General features: G+C 35.0%; 3 protein-coding genes across 3 annotated transcripts; 1 reads left to right on the forward strand and 2 right to left on the reverse strand.

Moving 5' to 3' along the window:
- The first annotated feature begins 484 nt into the window (after positions 1–484).
- On the forward strand, positions 485–2,416 carry LOC115954177 (expansin-A10-like). Its single transcript, XM_031072083.1, has 3 exons — positions 485–747; positions 985–1,297; positions 1,866–2,416. The coding sequence occupies exons 1-3, from the start codon at positions 585–587 to the stop codon at positions 2,167–2,169; spliced, it is 780 nt and encodes a 259-aa protein (XP_030927943.1). The 5' UTR covers positions 485–584; the 3' UTR covers positions 2,170–2,416.
- A 558-nt stretch (positions 2,417–2,974) lies between these two features.
- Positions 2,975–10,474, reverse strand: LOC115953309 (MACPF domain-containing protein CAD1-like). The gene is made up of 7 exons (XM_031070913.1): positions 9,794–10,474; positions 8,473–8,711; positions 8,194–8,389; positions 7,995–8,072; positions 7,379–7,562; positions 7,082–7,245; positions 2,975–4,072 (listed from the first exon to the last, which is right to left on the reverse strand). The coding sequence occupies exons 1-7, from the start codon at positions 10,049–10,051 to the stop codon at positions 3,437–3,439; spliced, it is 1,755 nt and encodes a 584-aa protein (XP_030926773.1). The 5' UTR covers positions 10,052–10,474; the 3' UTR covers positions 2,975–3,436.
- A 1,480-nt stretch (positions 10,475–11,954) lies between these two features.
- LOC115953291 (pentatricopeptide repeat-containing protein At3g29230-like) lies at positions 11,955–13,854 on the reverse strand. Its single transcript, XM_031070893.1, has one exon. The coding sequence runs from the start codon at positions 13,719–13,721 to the stop codon at positions 12,147–12,149; it is 1,575 nt and encodes a 524-aa protein (XP_030926753.1). The 5' UTR covers positions 13,722–13,854; the 3' UTR covers positions 11,955–12,146.
- Between the last annotated feature and the right edge of the window lie 7,780 nt (positions 13,855–21,634).

Consider the following 21,634-nt stretch of genomic DNA (forward strand, 5'->3'; position numbering starts at 1 on the left):
TAAGGCGGTAGGGCAATCATGTAGCCCATGCACTAGTTAGGGATGCTAGGTTTTCTTTTCCTTTAAGAGTTTGGATGGAGGAAGTGCCTCCAAATGTTTTCAGCTTTGTTGTTAAAGATTTGCAGTAGTTGTTTTCTTCTCCCTTCCTGAGAAGGGAGGTTTCTCCAAAAAAAAAAAAAAAAGTGCCATAAAAAATGCGTGTGTGAGTTGGTCCTTCAAGCGAGTAGGGCCTTAACTTATAAAATTAGCACGTGCATATGATTTGTAACATGTATTAACCTATTTCATTACGTCCCATCAAAAAAAAAAAAAAAAAAAAAAAAAAAAAAAAACCTATTTCATTACGAGTTCAGTCAGCTCAAACTTGATAACAGCAAGCTTGGTTTGTTGTTTTCAACTTAATTCATGGAAAAGGCCAGCTTACCTAGCTACATTATCACATCACACCCACTCTCTCCTCTACTATAAATAGCCTCACTTCCTAGATTTCCCCCAAGCCTCACTCAAGGCTCAAGGAATCTCAACTCTCTCTCTCTCTCTCTCACACACAAAACACACACACTTAACAAACCACAAAACCCTCAATGGCTGCAATAGCAATGAAGCTTTGGCCATTCCTATACTTGTTTCTATTCAACTTATTTCTTTATGGCACCCATGGAACTCATGGTTTCGAGGACTCCTTTGGTGGATGGCAAACTGCCCACGCCACATTTTATGGGGGCAGTGATGCTACTGGCACAATGGGTAAATCTAAAGCCTCCCATTTACCGATATATTTTAGCCCATACAACATTTTTACAACTATTAACGTGATGTGTTATAATTTGTACATGATAAAAGTGATGTTATTCTAGTAAAAATGATGTTACTCCAATCACAGATCATGTCCTCAATTGCAAAAAAATATTGTCCCCAACGTTTACTCAATACACATTGTTAATTTGTTGTGTGTATTTCTTATGAGGTGCGGTGGTTTTGCAGGGGGAGCATGTGGATATGGTAACTTGTACAGCCAAGGATATGGGACTCGCACTGCAGCTCTTAGCACTCCTCTATTCAACAATGGCTTGAGCTGTGGAGCGTGTTACCAATTAAGATGCAGAGATGACCCCCAGTGGTGCCTCCCTGGCATTATCACTGTGACAGCCACCAACTTTTGCCCTCCTAATAATGCTCTCTCTAATGACAATGGTGGCTGGTGCAACCCCCCTCTTGAACATTTTGATTTGGCAGAGCCTGCCTTCTTGCACATTGCTCAATATCGAGCTGGAATTGTACCCGTACTCTTTAGAAGGTACATGTAACTTTATATATGGGTTATATCAAGTTATGCTTGCTATAACTTTATACCTATTCATAACTTTTTATTTGATCAAAATTTTAGATTTTATTGTCAGATTACGGATTTCATTGTTCTTAATATACACATCAAAATGAAAATGACTACTTTAGAATCCTTCACCCGATTCTTTAGAGAGCTAGTGGCAAACATCTCCACTAAAGTTTCACGAAGTAATAAAAGCTAAAATAATGGTTAAATGTTTAAATTCACATCTCCAATGAACTAATGCTTTTGAGTGGGAGTTTCATGATATCAAAGTATGTAGGTGGTCTTGAATTCTAACATACCTCCACCCCATCTTTCATATAAAAAGTAAAAAAATTTATGTGTTGCATCTAGTTATTAAAGATGAGCTCAGGCCCATACATGAGGGAGAGTATTAGACTAATGACTAAATGATTAAACTCACTATTTCCTAACAACTGTGTGTAGAGGACCTGAATCACCTGATGCCATGTGTCAATCTGTTTTTTAATTTTCGACTATATATTCTAATGGATGTATGTGTTGATATTGTTAGGGTTCCATGTGAGAAGAAAGGAGGAATAAGGTTCACCATCAATGGCCATTCTTACTTCAACTTGGTTTTGGTAACAAATGTTGGGGGTGCAGGAGATGTCCGGGAAGTGGCAATAAAAGGATCAAGGACAGGATGGCAAACCATGTCAAGAAATTGGGGCCAAAATTGGCAGAGCAACTCATACCTCAATGGCCAGAGCCTGTCTTTTAAGGTCACCACCAGTGATGGCAGGACTATCACCAGCTACGATGCTGTGCCTGCAGGTTGGCAATTTGGGCAGACCTTTGAAGGAGGTCAATTCTAGATTAAATTGTATGTTTATAAGAATATTCCTTTCAAGGAGTGAACATAGGGAGAGAAAACTTGGCCTGTTAATGTTGATTGTTGAGGTGAAAAGTAACACCTGCAAGGCTTTTATTTTTATCAAATACTATATATTTATATATATAATATTTTTTTGGATGAATAAAGATATATATAAATATATATTAACACATGTATGTATGTAATGCTCTATAGTTATTTTCATTAATACGAAGAATTATTAGATTGCTACAAGTCTTATGTTTGATTCTATTTCAGTTTGGGAGGGAGAGATGAGTGGATCTGCCCATTACTTTCCCATTACTTCAATTCTAGCATTTCCTGAACCAATGATCTGGCAATTAACAGTAATAAAAAAAAAAAAAAAAAAAAAAGGTGTAATCGAAAAGATACTTCAGAAAAAACCATACGCATAACTAGAAAATGTAATATACAATATTGTATAATTAATTTTTCGTATCAAGGGTTTAAAAAGGGAAAGTACCCATTCTTTTGGAAAAAATAAAAAGGATCACTAACTAATAAATCACAATCACCTTCATTTTTTTTAATCTTAAAAAATCGGTGACAAAATCTTTCACAATGTTTACATGACCTATTGTAATTAGTAATAGTAAAAGAAGCAACATCAATGATGAGTCTCTATTGTGATTACTTGATAGCAAAAAAAACATCAATAATGAGTCCATGTGAGAATAATATTGTTCTAATCATATCTTATCATCTTAACATACAGCAAAAAGTTTCTCAAAAAAAAAAAAAAAAAAAAAAAAAAACATACAGCGAAATAAATTATGTATATAGCATTGCTTTTTTAATCTCAAAATCTCTGTTTCAAACAGGACAGGACGGGACAGATATAACTCAGCTAAATGGGAAGTAAATATCTTACTAAAGAAATCCCACATTAGCTTTTAACATATTAACAATCTTGTAAAGAGGAGCTATCTAAATTTCTTGGCCATTTGACGAAATGGGATTGATAAATTCTATAGATTTACTAGCATTATGGGAAACCAGCCACCACCAAAACTAAGAGTTTCCAAACCACCCAAAACCACATCCTGCCATATATATATATATATTTTTTTATCAACTGCCAGATCTCCATTTAACTCAGCCCGTCACACTGCAAAGGTACATACATGATGAACACAACTATATACTCATCAAAAAGCGCCATATATACCTAACAAAAGCTAGCACTGCACATCATCATACAAAAACCATACAGTAATGAGTAAAGCTCAGTAATTTAGCAAGGAGTATTTCACTCTCAAAACAATTTTCCCTTTCTCTACACCAAGCTTTCCTCCAGTAACCAACCAATGACCTGGAGGATTTTGTGGCCCCTTGCTCATCTCGATCATATCAACAAACTTCACCAACTTGCTCCCCACTAAGTTTTCACTTGAATGTGAACTCGAGTCACTTGTATTGGCATTACCATTGATAGACACCACTTTCCTTGTCTTATCACTCGGCGCATGGTCCCACAAGGATCTCCGTATTGTACAGCCAGGCAGCCTAGAATACAGAAGCTTCATGTACAAGACATTTCTTGACCCAAAATCCCACACTCCAAGCTGTGCTCCAGTGACTATGTAAACACCAGAGAGGTCACCTATGAAGGTTTCAGGGTTCTCAATTGGTGCAGTGCTCACATGAGAAAAGTTTTTCCATTTTACTGGCTCAAACCATCGGCTATCTTGCTCCTCAGGTCCCTGCCACTTGGGAGCACCAATAGGTATATGGGTGTCCCAGTATGGCTGAAGGATCTTTGGAAGAGACAATAAGTGTTGAAGATGGATACACAGGCGATTTTTCTTGCTTCCTTCTAGACATAATCGCAAGCCCGTTACTGGTTTACGTCCAACTGATATCTGCATTTACATTAAGGCAAAGCAACAACTGAATCAGGCGTTGGAGACAGAATACTGAATAACATGCAAAACCACAAGTTTCGACACAAAATAATAATAATAATAATAAATAATGTATCTCCGAAGCATTCAAAATATTATGAAAGACTAATAGCAAGTCTTTCATAATATGTTAAGGATCTATAGCCAACCCCAATATTTTGGGACTAAGACTTTGTTGTTATTGTTGTTGCGATGGTTAGTGTCACCCAAATAAGTTCCTTTGGCCGATTGATTTGGCAGGTGACATTTAGAAATCCCAAAAAAAATTATCAATTATGTGATGAAGATATTGATGAAGAATTAATAATAAAAGTAAAAAAAATACTGATAACAAGAAAATCATGAATCTTATTGTTAAGAAAAATTTCATTGTAAACTATTTATATGAGGGGTGGTTTTAAATTAAACTTTATGGTTTTAAAATTTCAAATTAATCTCTGAAGTTTAAAACTATCAAATTAGAATCAAACATAGACTTGTATAAGTATATCAATTTAGACCCTGGACTTTTTGGGTATGATTAGGGGGTTCAAAACTTTAAATTGGTACGGTTTTAATAGTCCCGTGATTCATTTGAAACCGTAAGATTAATTTGTAACAGTATTAAACTCTAGGGTTTGCTAACGGTGTGCTGCATCAGAATGGAAGTGTATGACCTTGATCAGTTTGTTCAGTATACAAAACCAATCCCAAAATTTTGGAGATTAAGACTTGGTTGTTATTGTTCCATCCCTAAAGTATATATAAAACTGAAGCCTCTGAAGCTTCCACAATTTTTCACGTAAGCACAATATTTAAAAAATAAATCATTATTATTTTTTTAAAATAAAATTATTTTTGTTTAACAAGGAGTAAAACTCTATTTCTCTAACCAGTCCGACTTAAACTCAAACTCATCATTATCATATATATATATATATATATAAACTAGACAGAGAAAACAAACCCTAAGTACCCTTCAACAACCCGACCATATAAACCAGATGGAGAAAACAAACCCTCAGTCCAAACTCCAAACTTAACATGTCCAGGGGACCTCCATGGCCGGATATAAATCAGAAACTGCTCTATACCAAGCTCTGGTGGATCGGTTCCAGAGTTTGGAGGCGAGTCACGAGAGGCTGAGAGAGCAGTTTGATAAGCTGGTTCAAGAAAATAATAAGATAATAAAGAACAAGGAGGTGGATGATGATATGGTGGGCTCAGACTCAGATTCGACGTGGGTTTGCTTCCTTGGGTTCTTTGGGGCTAGGGGTCCATACAGAAGTGTGTGGGAGAACATGGGTCATGCTGTTCACATGTGTAGAGCTTCTTTTGGGGAGATCATATACTGGTATGTATGTATGTATGTATGTATATATATATATATGAGTTTTTTTATGCAAAGAGATTTCATGAAAGTTTGTCTGTTCGTGAACTTTATTTATTGGTTGACCATGTTTGGTTGTGAATTATACTGTGAGTGTACTGTTGTGGTTTCGATGGAACAGTTATGGAGTAAACAAACCCTCAGGCCACTACAGCCCCTCAGCCTGCTGCCAAGCCAAGTCTACCACCGTGGGTATGTGTTTCGAATTTGTTTATATTGTTATTATTAATGAATTTCAATTCAACATATGTGGATATTTGTTTATATTGTTATTAATAAATTTTATCTTTTATGTCGAATTTTTTATTTGCTTTCGTATGTGCCTGAGATTTTCTTTCTATCTTATTCTTTTGTTATGTTTAGAATTGATTTTATTTTGAGTATTTGGGTTAATCTCCATATTTATATTGACATTGTTTTCGTGGGTTTGGTTTTTGGTTTGAAATTTCTACGAATTATTTTATATTGTATATGGCATATGAAGCATCTCTATTTTTTTGGAGAAAAATCAAAACTACAACCTATGTCTTTCAGCCCAGGGATAAATTTTTATTTGGTATGTTATATATAAATTTGTTGAATTTGAAGGGTTTTATTTGGTTTTGAAGTAGAATTTGGGGATTCTATAAATTTGGAAGTTTTAAGTCTTGGGGTTTTTGGTATTTACATATCAGTAAGTTGATCTTAATTCTTTACCTTAAATACTTTTTATTTGGGTTCATGTGATTTTTTGTTTTCTTAATTAAAGCTACAATTTTTGGTTGATTGATTATTTGTTTGGATTCAACATAAAAGATAATGGAATTAGGTGTTATAATTTTAATACTTGAATTGTCTATATTGTTATCACTACGACTAAGTAGGATTGAGAAAAGCATAGAAGTTAAGTATTTCTTCATTTTTTTTTTTTAATACTAACTAGCAAAATGTCTATAATATGCATATTATTAACCCAATTTTCTATTTCTAAATTTCTTAGATTTTATTATAAATAATTTTTAGTGCATAAGCAACATTCTACCACTGCCACGTCAAATTTCTAAATATTATTAACTCATTATTGGATTTTTTTTTTTCGTAGTCAATAGTTTTCCCGTGCATCACATGGGTTAGCGAATAGTTGTTATAAGTATGGAACTAATGTCAGCTTTTCATGATCTAAAGGGCTTTTACTTTTTCTTTAACACAAAGAAGATAATGATACTCATTTAGAAGACAGAAAACCTCAAAATGACAAACTCAAACTGATCCATGAAGGCCCTAATGCTGAGAAAGCAAAAGTTCAATGGATTAAGAGGGTGTTCATTTGAGTGCATCTCTCAAAAACGAAAACCTTTTTAATCCTGTTAACTAGCGTGTCAAGATTTAATTTTAGGCCTTCATTCAGGTTGTAATTTGGTTTCATAGTCTTAGCCTCTTAGGTTCAAAACCCAGTATAAAAATGAAAATGGAAAAAGGAGGAAACAAAGGTCTTTTCAATCCAGTGCTCCAACATACGGCATATTACTATATTAAATCCACATTTCACAAGCATAGGTCTCATGACATAGTAGAAGATCTTGGGGACAGAAATCAAAAATTGCCAAGGCTTATTATACCTGCTCTTGGCTGACATAAAGTTTTTGCCCCATTATGCTGAATTGCAAAGATGGGCAAACAGGTTCTTTCCTTTGGTGGCCAGCAATCCTGTCATATACAGGGGCCCATATCCGAGGAATCTGAAACTCCAAGAAATATCTCAATTCTTCAACAGGAGGCTTATCTGCACACATTAATTTTAAAGGGAATTTTTTTTTACAAAAACTACAGTTATAAGGAATACTTATAATTAACTTCTATAGCAAATGCGGGAAGACCACTTCCAACTCATCAATAGTGAAGCTCATGTGCCTTACATTCAAGATAGAGACCAATTGCACGAGTCAGGTACTCCTTTCCTGCCACCCCATCAAGGAGAGCTGTTATGGGAAAAAACGTCATCTCAATGACATCTGGAGAACAGGGGACAGTTCTGGTCCATTGGGTGTGGTTTTGTTCCAGATCGTCTCCTCCCCTCCTCCGGAAGATGACTGTGACATCCTGCATCAGTCAGAGTTCCAGAAAATTATGAGTTCTAGGGCACATAGTGATTCAATGACCAATTTCTGGAAACTAGCAATCACTAATGAGAATCTGTATGCATTTCCTGATTGTGAACCAAAAAATTAGGCTCAGCCATCCAAACAAAATTTCATAATCCAACCTCCAGCAGCAATATATCTCATGCTTACTAATCTTTATAATTATAATAAAGAAAAGAACACCATACTTAAATTGGGACAACAATCATTGTAGAGAATCCTTTTGCCACAAAATATGATACAACTGTACTTTAAATATGAACAGGAAAATAGAGGCTCAGAGGGAAAAGCACATCAAAAAGGAACATACAATCATTAAAAAAGAAAACAAGTGCAATATATTACATGTGATAGTGAGTCTATGAACAAAAATAATTAAAATTTGACATACTTCTCTCCCAGTAACATATGGTGCAGCAATGGGTTGAGGATATATCCCTTGGCTGTTGAACAAGCCAGGATCAACACCCTGCAAAATGAAAAAATAATATAAATCAGTTACAAAAAAACAGAGCCACTGGTGATCAAAAAGGCGATGCAAATGAAGGGGGGTGGGGGGGAGGGGGAAGAAGATATTTTGTGGAACTAGCCTTATCCTTCAATTTCATTTGACCTGAGCTTGTATGGCTGTGTGTGTCAGAAAACCTGTGATTTCCAATATCCTGAACATATTTTTTAATCTCCATGGTTGACAAAGGAGAAGACTGATGTTGTTTAACATAGATCACATCTTTACCACCAATGGTTACGGATGTAATGACATGCGTCCCAAAATTTTCAATAAAGCTGTAAAAAACAAAAATACACATTAGGAGAAATTTAAAGCTATGTCATCATTATTTTCCTTTAAATAATTCCAAGAATCATACCTAGCCAGAGATGAAGGGTCCCAACAAGTTGGAACTGCCCGTTTGACATTTTCATGCAAAACTAATGGGGTTTTTGTAAGCTGAACCTTGGCAAGTGGAAAATAATAGCCATCCATAGTAAGAGTCTTTGTCGCTGCAACATCAATATGCTTTGAACCGGTGAAGCTAAATGCAGAATTAAAACTACCAAGAGGAAAACCTCCAGATAGATTAGCCTTTTGATTAAAATTCTCCACCATCTGCAGTCATTCATGATAAAAGTATGTTATAACAATGTCATTAAAAGCATTGCATAGGCTACAAGATGCACTTTAACTTCTGAAAATAAAATTTCCGTTCATTCCACATTTCATCCTCAGTGCTAAGTTGTTGAGCACTACTGTTTCTTTCTCTCATATTACCAAAAAATAAAATGCCTGTCACCATAGGCAATGTGCTACCAATGCTTTTATCATTATGACCAACACCTCAAAACAACTCAAAAATCACAGCTAGTGTTTAATTTTAATTTAAAACCCTTGGAATCATTAGGATTATGTACACACATAAAAAGTCCTTTTAATACTTGCAACAAAATCAGAACTTAGTCGGCAAGAGTCTCGTAGCTTAGTGGCATTACCCGAATATAGCAGAAGATAAGCTAGGTTCGAATCCCCCCACCACTTGATGTATGCAAAAAAGGGGGGAAAATCATAACTTAATCAATACATGTTATTTATTTTTTATTTTTTGTAATTTAGTGTGATTTTTCAATAAATTTCTCGATGGGGTTAGGTTGAGGTTCTGGCCAGTGAAATAACTAAGATGAGTAATTAATGAGCTGAGAAAATTTTTGAAATTAAGAACTTATACAGTAGGGTAACAACTTACAAGGTTCATTAATTTTGATGTTCAGACAAAAATTTCTTCAGGTAGGAAAAGCTATCTATCAAAGTGCTATATCGCCATTTTGCAATAAAGTACTGGAAAAAAATCTTGATTTTATTTTTTATCAGACATAAGTCTCCAGAGGACACTAAATTGGGTTACCATTAGTACTAAAGAATTAGTACATACTAATTTGTTGCACATCCTCATGATAGTGCACTAAGCATTGCAACAACTTCTTCTACAACTAACTGGCAATCCATTAGTCCAACCCAAACCCAATTCACACTGAAAACCCCTAAAACAAAGCCAATGAATAATAAAAACATTCACATTTGCACACAAAAAAATAAAAATGAATAAAATATCCAAGATTTGACAAACCTACAAAATACATGACTAAACAAAGAGAGAGAGAGAGAGAGAGAGAAACAAAAGAGAGTAAATTTCATACCACATCAAAAGTGCAAACCCCGGACCTCTGACGGCCAATGGTCTCCTGAGAGTTCGTGATGTCCTTGGGAACATTGGGCACAACTACTTTTTCATAGAACAAAAGATCCCTACTGTGTTCTTCATCAACTTCAACCACTCTAAACCCAGCCACTCCTTTACAATAAAGCAACCTTGTATCAAAGTTCACATCAAAACCCCTCCCTAATGCCTGTACAGAGTTTATAGCTGTGTGCAAAGCTGCCACATTGTGCTCCATAGAAAATTATTCAACCCCTTGAGTCTGTCTGCTATTAAAAGCAGAGACCCAATTCACTAAATCCACCAAAATCAACGACCAAGTTCCCCGATTAGAGTAATTGAACTGAATCATCAACACCCAGATGAAAAAGTTGAATCCTTTGGTTGTTTCATTCATGAACACAAGTGGTTTGAGTCATTAAAATGCTTAACTCTCTCTCTCTCTCACACAAAGTTGACTCATACAAATCTTCTTAAGAGAGATTCAAAGCGATAATCGATAACCAGGCAATCAGCTATAGATCTTGAATCCAGTAAAAATCACCCAGCCTCTCCCTCTATAAATTTACTTTCTTTCTTTCTCTCTCTCTCTCTCTCTCGGTTCATGTGTGACTCTCTTTTTACTTTGTGGAGGGGAAATTGACTTTGGTCTTTGTTTTTTTTTTTTTTTTTAAAACACTCTTTTCGTGTATATTTTCTCTGAAATCTTGACTGTTGAATAATCAAATGTATGTACACGTGCATTAACAAGTTTAATCCAACGGTGTTGAGGTACGAGAATCTGTGACTTGGAATGGATCCACAGTAGTTGTCTTGACATTTTGTGGTTCTACGGTGAAATTTATGGGATTGGTTTTGGTTCTCATAAGGGTCAGCCTGCTATTGTCGTCTAAGTCCGTCGTCAATATGGGAAAATTATTGGGAGGTGGTGGTGATCAAGATATTTTTGTTTACAATCTTTTTTTTTTTTTTTTTGGCTTAATATAAATAAAATAAAATAAAAGTGAAATAAGATTTCCTTCTATTGAATCCTTCAATTTTTTCCAATTATTACTTAGATTTAAAAATGGGATAAATATCACTCACATATCTAGCAATAAATGGAAAAATTAACCTTCCAATTGTTATTTAGATTTTAAAAATGGAATAAATATCACTCACATATCTAGCAATAAATGGGAAAATTGAAAGCTGTCATATTCTCATCATCAAGATATTTTGTGATCCCTTCTAAAAATAAAATAAAATAAAAAGATATTTTGTGAACAATTTTTTATTTAATTTTAGCTTGAGAGTTGAGATAAAATAAATAAATAAATAAAAAATAGTGGGATAAGATTCTCGCGCAATTATTCAACTCTCTTTATCTATTTAGACATAAGATATCATCAATAAGCCATATGGTTGAATTTTCTTTTTTTGAATATAATTTGTTTTAAAAAGAAATATATATCACTAATAAGAAACTATACTTTAAGTTTTCCCTCATTGAAAAAAAAATTGATAATAAAAAAAATCTCGGTACGTGTGTTTGGAGCTTAAATTCAATTTATTTTTGGACTCTTTTATATGTAGATCTTAAAATCTCGCTTTTTATACAAATACAAATATAAATTATATAATCCTATTCTTACCTACTTGTCCCAAACCCAACCAACTCTAAAAATGTTTTTTTAAGAAAAAAAATTTTAATTCCGGGCAACAAGTCTTTAACCATTAAAGATTTTGTTAAAAACATTATATTTGAATGAGGATGGCCCCTTAGCAATTTGAATATGGTGAAGTTGACTCCAACTAATACGTCAGTCTTTTTATTTTATTTGTTTTTACTCTTTTGGTTCCCTTGAGAAGATGCTACTAAGAACAGGTCCAACTGAGAAGCCAAACCAAAGAGGCAATACAATTCATGCAGCTTCCCTTTAAAATTTTAAAAAAGGATTGCGTGCACTAGGGGTCTTGACTCTTGTGCAAATAGCTTGACTTGGAATAAACAAATTCGACAATTGACAGGGATTAATCAATCGTATAGAGTATAAATGTTGTGTTTATCATTAGAGGTTAACAAGAATCCTAGCTTTGAAAAAAAAAAAGCTTTTAAATAGAAAAAGGAATCAAGGACTAATCTAAAAGCTTGGAGCACAGAAGCCACAAAATCAATTGTTAAATTGCAAGACAAATTTTTAGCACGGCTAACACCAACATGGGCCATGGTGATTGAAGCAACATCAATTTCATTTGGGTTTTTAACTGACACCACTTTTATTATGCACAAATTACAACAGCCATGTCAACAATTGTTAAAAATATTGTGCATTAAACTTACTGTTCTATAATCATCTCATCTCTATATTGCTGGAGCCAAGTTTCTTGGGAACTCCAGTAAGAAGCATTTCATTCCTTACTCGCTCCACATCATCCCATCTCTCAGCTTCAGCATAAATGTTTGACAACAAAACATAATCTCCATCACTAAGAACTTCTAACTTGGCAAGCTGTTGGAATGATTCCTCAGCCAATTCTTCATTCCCATGAACCCTACAAGCACCCAACAAAGTTCTCCACAACACAGCAGTTGGAGGCAAAGGCATAGTTTTGATCACCTGGATTGCATCATATAACAATCCCCATCTGCTAAGAAGATCAACCATGCATCCATAATGCTTTATATCAGGCATGACCTTGTATTCCTTGATCATGCGATTAAAATACTCTCGTCCTTTTTCCACCAAACCCTTATGGCTACAAGCAATCAGAACACCAATGAATGTTATCCGGTTAGGCATGACCTCATCAAGTTTTAATTCCATGGCTGCAAACAATTCCAAAGCTTCCTCACAGTAACCATGGACGGCTAAGCCCATAATCATTGCATTCCAACAGCTGACTGGTTTCATTTTAAGCTCATTAAATACCTCCCAAGCCAAACTCAAATTCCCACATTTAGCATACATATCTACAAGGGCATTACCCAAATACCCTTCAACCTTGTATTTCTTCTCTTTCAAGGACTCATGAATCTTCCTACCTATCTCCAATGCACCCGTTTCAGCACAAGCACCCAAAACAGATATAAACGTTACTTCCGTTGCATCCACCTTAGCAATTTGCATTTCACCAAAAAGTGCCAACACTCCAGCATAATCCTTAACCTGTACATAGCCAGCAATCATTGTATTCCAAGAGACTGCATCCCTTTCTAACATCTCTTGAAACACCCTTCTAGCTGCTTCAATATCACGCAACCTAACATGCCGTGCTATTAAGGTATTCCACGAAACCACATTCTTCTGAGGAATCAACTCAAGAAGGTAATCAGCCGATTCAAAGTCATTAGCCTGATCATAGGCCATTATCATGATATTCCACGACGAAACACTTCTCTCAGTCATTTCATCAAACACTTGGCGAGCAAGACATGGCAACCCACATTGAGCATACATAAACACCAACGAATTCTGAATATAAACATCACAATCAAACCCCAACTTCACAACTCGGCCATGAACTTCAGCTCCCTTACGAACAACAACAAATGCATCACATTCCACGCACTTCAAAACTCTACCACACGCCTTGAGCACAAAATTGTAACTAAAATGATCAGACCAAACATTCATGTGTATCATATGATTGTAAATATAAATACCTTTAATGGGAAAAATGCTATTAACGTAAGCTCTAATCATAGTGTTACAAATGAAAGAATTGTCCTTGGTACTTTCCTCGAACAGGTCTTGTGCATGGGCGAGGCTTCCTAATGGGGACAAAGCCGAGAATGCTATGAGCTTCGAGAGTATATAAGGGTGGGTGTAGAGGCCAGCCTTGGTGACAATAGCTTGGGCTTGTTCCAGTTCTTTCATGGAAGAGAGTTTTTGAAGCTTTGGGATTATGCGTGAGAATGAGGTCATCTTCCATTTCTTTCTAATGTTTCAGCTGCTGATTAGGAAATTTTGGTTCTAACAAGGTTTAGAAGCAAAATTTTCTGAAGTAGTTTCTAACGGCGACACTTTAGATTCTTAAAGCGAAAATTGGCGCCTCAAGAAAATTAATCTGGTAGCGTCTAACGAGTACGTTAGAAGGAGTTACCAAACGTAGGTTTTTGTTTTTTTTTTTTTTTTTTTTTTTTTTTTTTTTTTTTTTTTTTTAACTTATTTTAGTGATACCAAACATAACTTGTATGAGTCAGTCATACAAATTTTAAAAGTTGTAGTAGCTATAAAAATATTAAAAATACAAACTTCAAACATCTTTTTTTTTTCTTTTTTTTGACCAAGGAATTATCAAAATCTTAAATTTTGTTATCAATAGTTAATTTAATGTCCAGGTTACATATTCAAAGCATCAATGTAACCATTCCATTCAAACTGCATTGAAAATTTTTCAAATTGAATTTATGCGAAGTAAATGATTTAGTCAAGATTGCCACCCCTTTCTTCGACTATAATTTGTATCCATCTAATTACTCCATAGTCATAATTTATCACATTCTTAGTTGTTTATAATCTTCATGATGATAATGTAAAGGCAGTGGCAACTCCAGGAATTTTTTCCAACGTGTTTCTAAATTTTTTTTTTTAGTTGAAAGATCCAAAGCCATCATCAAGGAGATGAATCTTGGGTACGTGGTTTTTTTATCAAATATTTGTCCATAATTCTAGTAAAAGAATAAACAATAAACTATAAGTTCATTTGAAATATTAATAAAATTATTAATTATTATTGTTTAGTTGTTTCATTAATTTGTTTGTCTTTTATGTATGTTTTTAGACCCCTTAAAATACAACCAGATTAACCTAGTTAATTAGTCAAGTGATTACTTAGTCAAATTAATCAGATTTAGGTTATCACAATCAAACAATCATATCATGCATAACAGCAGAAAGATAAATAACACAATGATATGATGGCCCAGGAAACCAAATCGGTAAAAATCTGGGGAGGATTTAACCTAGCTACCCTCAAGGTAAACCTGAATCCATTATAAAAAAAATTGAAATTTTATAATAGGACTTAGAACGCTAACATCCTATTACTACCCACCAGTAGAAACTTACTAACATGACCACGTGTAAGCTCCGAGACCACGGACTCCTTCTTTCTTGGATTCTCCAGCAAGTACAAGCACACCCGTTTGTATTTCTTTAAGCTTTTATAACAGCAACTGAATGATCATCAAACTCTTGAAGAAATCTCCTTCTTGATAATCCTAAGCTTGTGTAAAGGAAAGCTCCTCACAAATCTCACAAGAGATTTACACAAACCGCAATATAAGCAACATCTAAAACGTGGCTAAGCTTTGCCTTATATACCTAGGGAAAAAATATAAAACCCTAAACGTTTTAATGAACTAGGGCTGAGTTGGAATTCTGCAGAAAAACGCATTCTGCCCGAATTTCGATTGATCGAGCCTAAGTGTCGATCGATCGAACCAGGCCGAAATGCACTATCAATTCTGCATCAGCTTGAATCCAACTTTACATAAAAGACACAACTTTGAGCAAGTCTAAACAAGACTAAACAACCTATTTTGATCATGGTTTGCCAACAATACACATTAGAATTCTAAATACATTAGTTCCTAAGTCTTTAGAACCTAACAAACTACCCCTTTGGCAATCCATGACAAAACACAACTAAAAACTCAAAGTTTACAAAGAAAAGCCCTTTACAAAAAAACGCTCATTATAACAAATCCAATCCTAACTACTACCCATCAGTTGCAAGTGTAGACAACAGCTCAATTGAATCAACCTGTATATTTCCTGAAACACTAAACAAAACGCATAAATGTATGTGTGAAAAATACAAGTAAACAAAGTAAGTTCTTGATTTCACTCAACACAAAATAAAGACATATGTCAATGAATAACTCATAAATATAAATCAATAAGCAGTGAAACAAGAAATAAATAAAACAATAAAAAAATGTATCTCCCCCTAACATGAATAGCCCAACAAAAATACATCAAGAGCTAAAAAGGTAAATACAAAGTGAAGCACCTAGATACAATCTAATCTCCACAAGCTCCAACAAACAAAAAACAAACTCTCCCCCTGAAGACAAAAACCTCTACAAGTGTCTCAAAACCCTAAATGTACTCCCCCTTTTTATGACAGAATGCCAAAGGGCAATCAAAATCCATCATCAAAAGGAGGTGGTAGTAAGGATCGTCGAAACTGTGCCAACTCTACTCGCAAAGCACGAATCTCATCGAGCACGTCCACCAAAATCTGTCCATAAGCCACCTGAACGGTCAAGACATGATCCAACGTATGTCGAATGTCTGAATCATTCGAAGTAGTCGATGGAGGAACATCAGCATCAATAGCAACAACACCAGACGCCTCAGCCGTATCAGCACCTGTAGAAGAAGGAGGAAGGGGTACAGCACCAGAAGACTCACCTCTAGGACGCGAAGAGCCTACTCTCAAGTGAGCAGCCCTCTGCCTAAGGAAGGTGGCACCTATGGGAGGTATAACATGAACGGGCTCACCAGCAGGGAAATCAACTAAACCGAGAAACAACAAAATCCTATGAATGAAAATATGATGGATAAGAGCATGAGCTATAGCAGAACTCCTATAAACTTCATTCAAAGAACGAAGAAACAGATGAGGAAAACTAATGGACGCACCAGAAACAAAGGTGTACAAAAACACACATCGCTCAAGAGGGATGGTGTGGAGATGAGAAATAGGCCACAAAGAATGACACGCTATCCTAAAGAAAAGATAGGTAGTCTCAGTAAGCTCAACAGACGTGATCCGAGGATCAGAACCCCACTGGATAGAAGACCCAGTGATGTATGACATAACGTTATCAAGGGGTGGAGACTCCTCATAAGGATAGACAAGCTCCCTAACAACCGGAACCCCAAGAACTTCAGCCACTATCCTAGGGGTAATGGTGAACTCAACACCTCGTATCCAACTCCTAACAAGGGTGTTGGAATCATAGACGTGACAAGAGAGATTCGAGAAGAACTCTCTAATTAGGGCAGTTGGGGGTGAATGATCTACCTCCAAAAAAAGACAACCAGCCTCTACTCTCAAAGTTTTCCCTAATGGCAAGATCAACCTTATCTAACACAACAGAATACTCAGCCCAAATCTTTCTCTTACAGTTCAGTTTCTCATAAACCTCTCTGCTTTTGTCATTCCTAAACAACTCACTCCTAGATGGAGACTCAGAGGAAGTGAGGGGTGTCCTATGGGCTTTAGTCTTCTTAGGCATGGTGCTAGGATAAGGACAAAGACACAAAGCAGAATAAAAGAAAAAACCAAGGGCAGACTGCAAGTTAGCGCAAAAAATATATATAATAAAAAATCTATATGATGCATGAACAGTTAAATGTCATGGTGCAAGCTCTAATGCAGTGAAATTAAGTTCAAATTAAGTTCAAATTCACAAAATTAGCTTGAACATAGAGTTTCTAACAAAACCCCAAAAATTATAGAGAACCACTTGTTCAATTTGAAAAAATTGATCAATTGATCATCACACACAATAGAATACAATTTATAATGATCAAATACATCAATCCAACAAGCCAATTTTATTAATTTGGACCTAATTGAACAAAATCCCCAATTCAGATAAATACAAGCCCTAGAATTTTCAATTTCTCACAAAACACCAAATTGATCAAAATAAACATCATAGATCATGTTTATAACATTATAGGAACAAAACCCAATGATCAATTTCAGAAAAAGTGGCTTGAATCATCAAAATCCCCAAATTTGAATAGTTCCGAAAATCCCAACAAAATGCATGAGTTTATGCATGAAAACATGAAAATAAATGCAAAAGGAAGGGTATAATGGACTTACCGGCTTAGAGAGAGGGAAACGTTGCAAAAAGAATGGACGAAAACAACAAAAAATTGAGATTGAGCCTTGACCAAGTCGTATGGAGAGAGAAAAGTTAAAAAAAATTTTCAAAAAGTGTTTGACTAAACTAAAAATTAGTTTTTAAAAAGTTCTCATACGATTTTCGATTGATCGAAATCTTAGATTCGATCGATCGAAACAAACAGAGGCTCACCTAAATTTTTGAACCAATTTCGATTGATCGAAAAACAAACTCGATCAATCGAAACAGACAAAGACGCATAAAATTTTTGAGAAAAACACAGTTAAAAAAAAAAAAAAAACAAAACACATTTTAGGAACATCTCAAAGCATTGAAATTGATGAACAAAATGCATGAGTATGTGATGAAATATTTTTCAGAAACAAAAGTTTTAAATCCAGTTTTCCCAAAATTAATATTTTCAAACATTCTCCATAAGTTCTCAAGTATCAAATCTGTTTTGCATAAAAAAACTCAAGGTATTTTTAAACTCGGTTGGTCAGACCAAAAACACACACAATAACATGTACAATGTTTAGCAAAGAGTAACTTGTGTAGTATGTGCAACTAGCAAAAACTTGAGATACATGTGAGGTGATATATGAATAGCAATCAATCACAAGGTCTACAAAATTCATCACATAGGATTTGAAAGAGACTATCACCTAAAGCGTTACATCATATAACTCTCACATCTCCTAGATCATAAGCTTACAATCATGTAAGTTTCTTGTTTTTGCCTCATATTGTACACACAAATTTTAATTGTTCAAAAACTTATTAAAATAGCCGGGATAATGTACACACCAATTTTAGCATTTATTTGATTTAGCTTTAAGTCCAATAATATACACACCAATTTTAGCATTTAAACCGAGGCTATACCTTATGATCTTTTTGTGCATATGCTACACTTTCTCGAGCACAAAATCTTACGATATGCACTAAGATGTTCATGATTGGCTAGTGAGCAGTGGTGAGATGGTTATTTATATCTTTCTCAAAAGGTTCAAGTCCGACAGTCAAAAACATGTGACTTCAAGATCAAGACAAAGTGATCAAAACCATAAACATCTTTCCTACACAACATGCACTACAAAACTTCAACTAGTAAAATATAATAAGTAAGCTCATCAAACCTAAACAAAATACAAAAGACATGTTATGTGAAAATAAATTGACCAACCTTGTTTTCAAAACCAAGAAAATAGTGCAAAACACAATTTGCTTCCTTTTTTTTTTTTTTTTTTAAAAAAAAAAAATTAACTTAGAATGAAATGCATGAATGTTATGCAATGCAAACCCTAGAAACAAAGAAAACAAAAAAACTAAATAAATAAAGAACAATGATCACAAAGAATATAACAATGAAGTACAAGGTCCATGTCAGAATGACTCAATTAGATTGAACCTTTTGCATCCAAAACTTTTTAGATGCACCACGAGCATTGGAATTCTTATTCACATAGGAATGATTTCCAACTCCAAAATTGGAATAAAGATTTAGAGCCTTTACCAATTTACCAATGAGTACCATAGGATCTTGTGCTTGAGGCACAGGTACTTTTGGTTTGTTTGCTCTCTTAGCAGCTTGCAGCTTGTAACAGTTTGGATGAATGTGTCCAAACTTTCCACAAAAATGACAAACTCATGCAGGCTTATCATGTGACTTGTCCTTAAAAAGGGTAGACTACTTACGTTTGGACTTTTTAAGATCAACCCTAATCTTCCTAGGAGGTGTAACTTATAAGGGTTTGACAATCTCACTCACAACCTTACTCACAGGGGGTTCAGAAGAAGATGAAGGAACAAAGATAGTGAAATTGGGTGCAAACACATTGATGCTTTCTACAAAACCTAACCCAGATTTGTCAGAAGGAGATTTTTGAACATTAAGCATATGATCAAGTTTGGAACTAGCAACCTATTAGTTTGCTCTCTAGCAACAGAAAGCTCATGTTCCAAATTCTTAACTTTATCAAGCAAAAGCATGTTCTCAGTCTTCACATTATTCAAAAGTTCAGTAGCATCAAACAATTTAACAAGAAAATTTTTCTTATCAAGCTCAAGAGACGCAATTTTCTTCAAGCCTAATTCAACATTCATAGCATCATTTGCAGCAACTTTGCAAAGTTTATTATAGACTTCTTAAAGATCTGCATTCTCAGAGAATTCCCCATCAGAAGGGTTCTATTTAGCAGATACACTTTCATTGACTACAGCTGTAGTAGTGAAAACAATGAAGTTTCCATCCTCGTCACAACCAGACTCATCATCAGAAACTTTACCATCACTAAGGGTTACAACCATAGCCTTACCCTTAGACTTCAAGTAAGTAGAGCATTCAAATTTCATGTGACCATAACCTTGACATCCAAAACACTGAGAACCTATAGAATTATTAGAAGATTGACCTACTTTTTCTATAGGTTTATCAGTGTTGTTAACCTTAGTGGGATCATTCTTCCTAAAGTTTCTAGGTTCAGCAGTGTTCTTATCTCTTGCCCTTATGTTGTTGTTTCTAAGGAAATTCCTAAAGTTCTTGGCAAGGTAAGCAATCTCTGTAGCAGAGAGCTCATCATCAAATCCACCAACATCAATATCATCAACTGACCTAAGAGCCATTGATTTGGATTTGATAGTCTTAGGTAGGTCCAACTCATAGGATTGAAGAGATCCTACAAGTTCATCAATAAGGATAGAGTCCACATCCTTGCTCTCAGTGATGGCAATCACTTTGGATCTAAAATCTTCAATCAAAGATCAAAGAATCTTCCTAACAATTTTAGGTTGAGCATAGATTTTACCCAAGTTATATGCAGAATTAACAATATCATTAAGTTTAGCATAGAATTCATCAAAAGATTCATCATCAGACATCCTAATGCTTTCAAATTTAGAAGTTAATTCTTGTAATTTTTTTATTTTAACTGCCTTTGTGCCTTCATGCACAGTCTAGAAGATATTCCAAGCAGTATAAGCAACCTCAACATTAGAGATTCTCTTAAATTTCTCCATAGAAACAGCATTAAAGATAGTATTCATAACTTTGCTATTGAACGCAACTGCTTCTTTTTGAGAAGTTTGCCACTTACTAACAGGAGTAGTGGGCTTCTCCCATCTGTATTTGACGGAGTTCCAGATTCTCTCATCAATTGATTTCAGGAATGCTTTCATCCTTACTTTCCAATAAGCATAATTATTCCCATCAAAGTGAGGAAGAATAACAAGAGAATGTCCGTGTTCCATGACAACAGGGGTCAAGGATCAGCTCAATGATCAAAAGATCAACAACAAAAGAGCAACCCGCTCTAATACCACTTGTATGTTTTTAAACCCCTTGAAACACAACCAGATTAATCTAGTTATTTAGTCAAGTGATTACTTACTTAGTCAAATTAATCAGATCTACGTTATCACAATCAAACAATCATATCATGCATAGTAGCAGAAAGATAAATAACACAATGATATGATGACCCAAGAAACCAAACCGGTAAAAACCTGGGGAGGATTTAACCTAACTACCCTCAAGGTAAACCTGAATCCACTATGAAAGAATTGAAGTTTTACAATAGGACTTAGACCGCTAACATCCTATTGCTACCCACCAATAGAAACTTACTGACACGACCACGTGCAAGCTCCGAGATCATGAACTCCTTCTTTCTTGAATTCTCCAGCAAGTACAAGCACACCCGCTTGTGTTTCTTTAAGCTTCTATGGCAGCAACTAAATGATCATCAAGCTCTTGAAGAAATCTCCTTCTTGATAATCTTAAGCTTGTGTAAAGGAAAGCTCCTCATAAATCTCACAAGAGATTTACACAAACTGTAATATGAGCAACATCTAAAACGTGGCCAGGGTTTGCCTTATATACTTAGGGCAAAAACATAAAACCCTAAACGTTTTAATGAACTAGGGCTGAGTTGGAATTCTGCAAAAAAACACATTCTGCCCAAATTT

The sequence above is a fragment of the Quercus lobata genome, chromosome 7, assembly GCF_001633185.2.
Source record: "Quercus lobata isolate SW786 chromosome 7, ValleyOak3.0 Primary Assembly, whole genome shotgun sequence".
Taxonomy (NCBI): domain Eukaryota; kingdom Viridiplantae; phylum Streptophyta; class Magnoliopsida; order Fagales; family Fagaceae; genus Quercus; species Quercus lobata.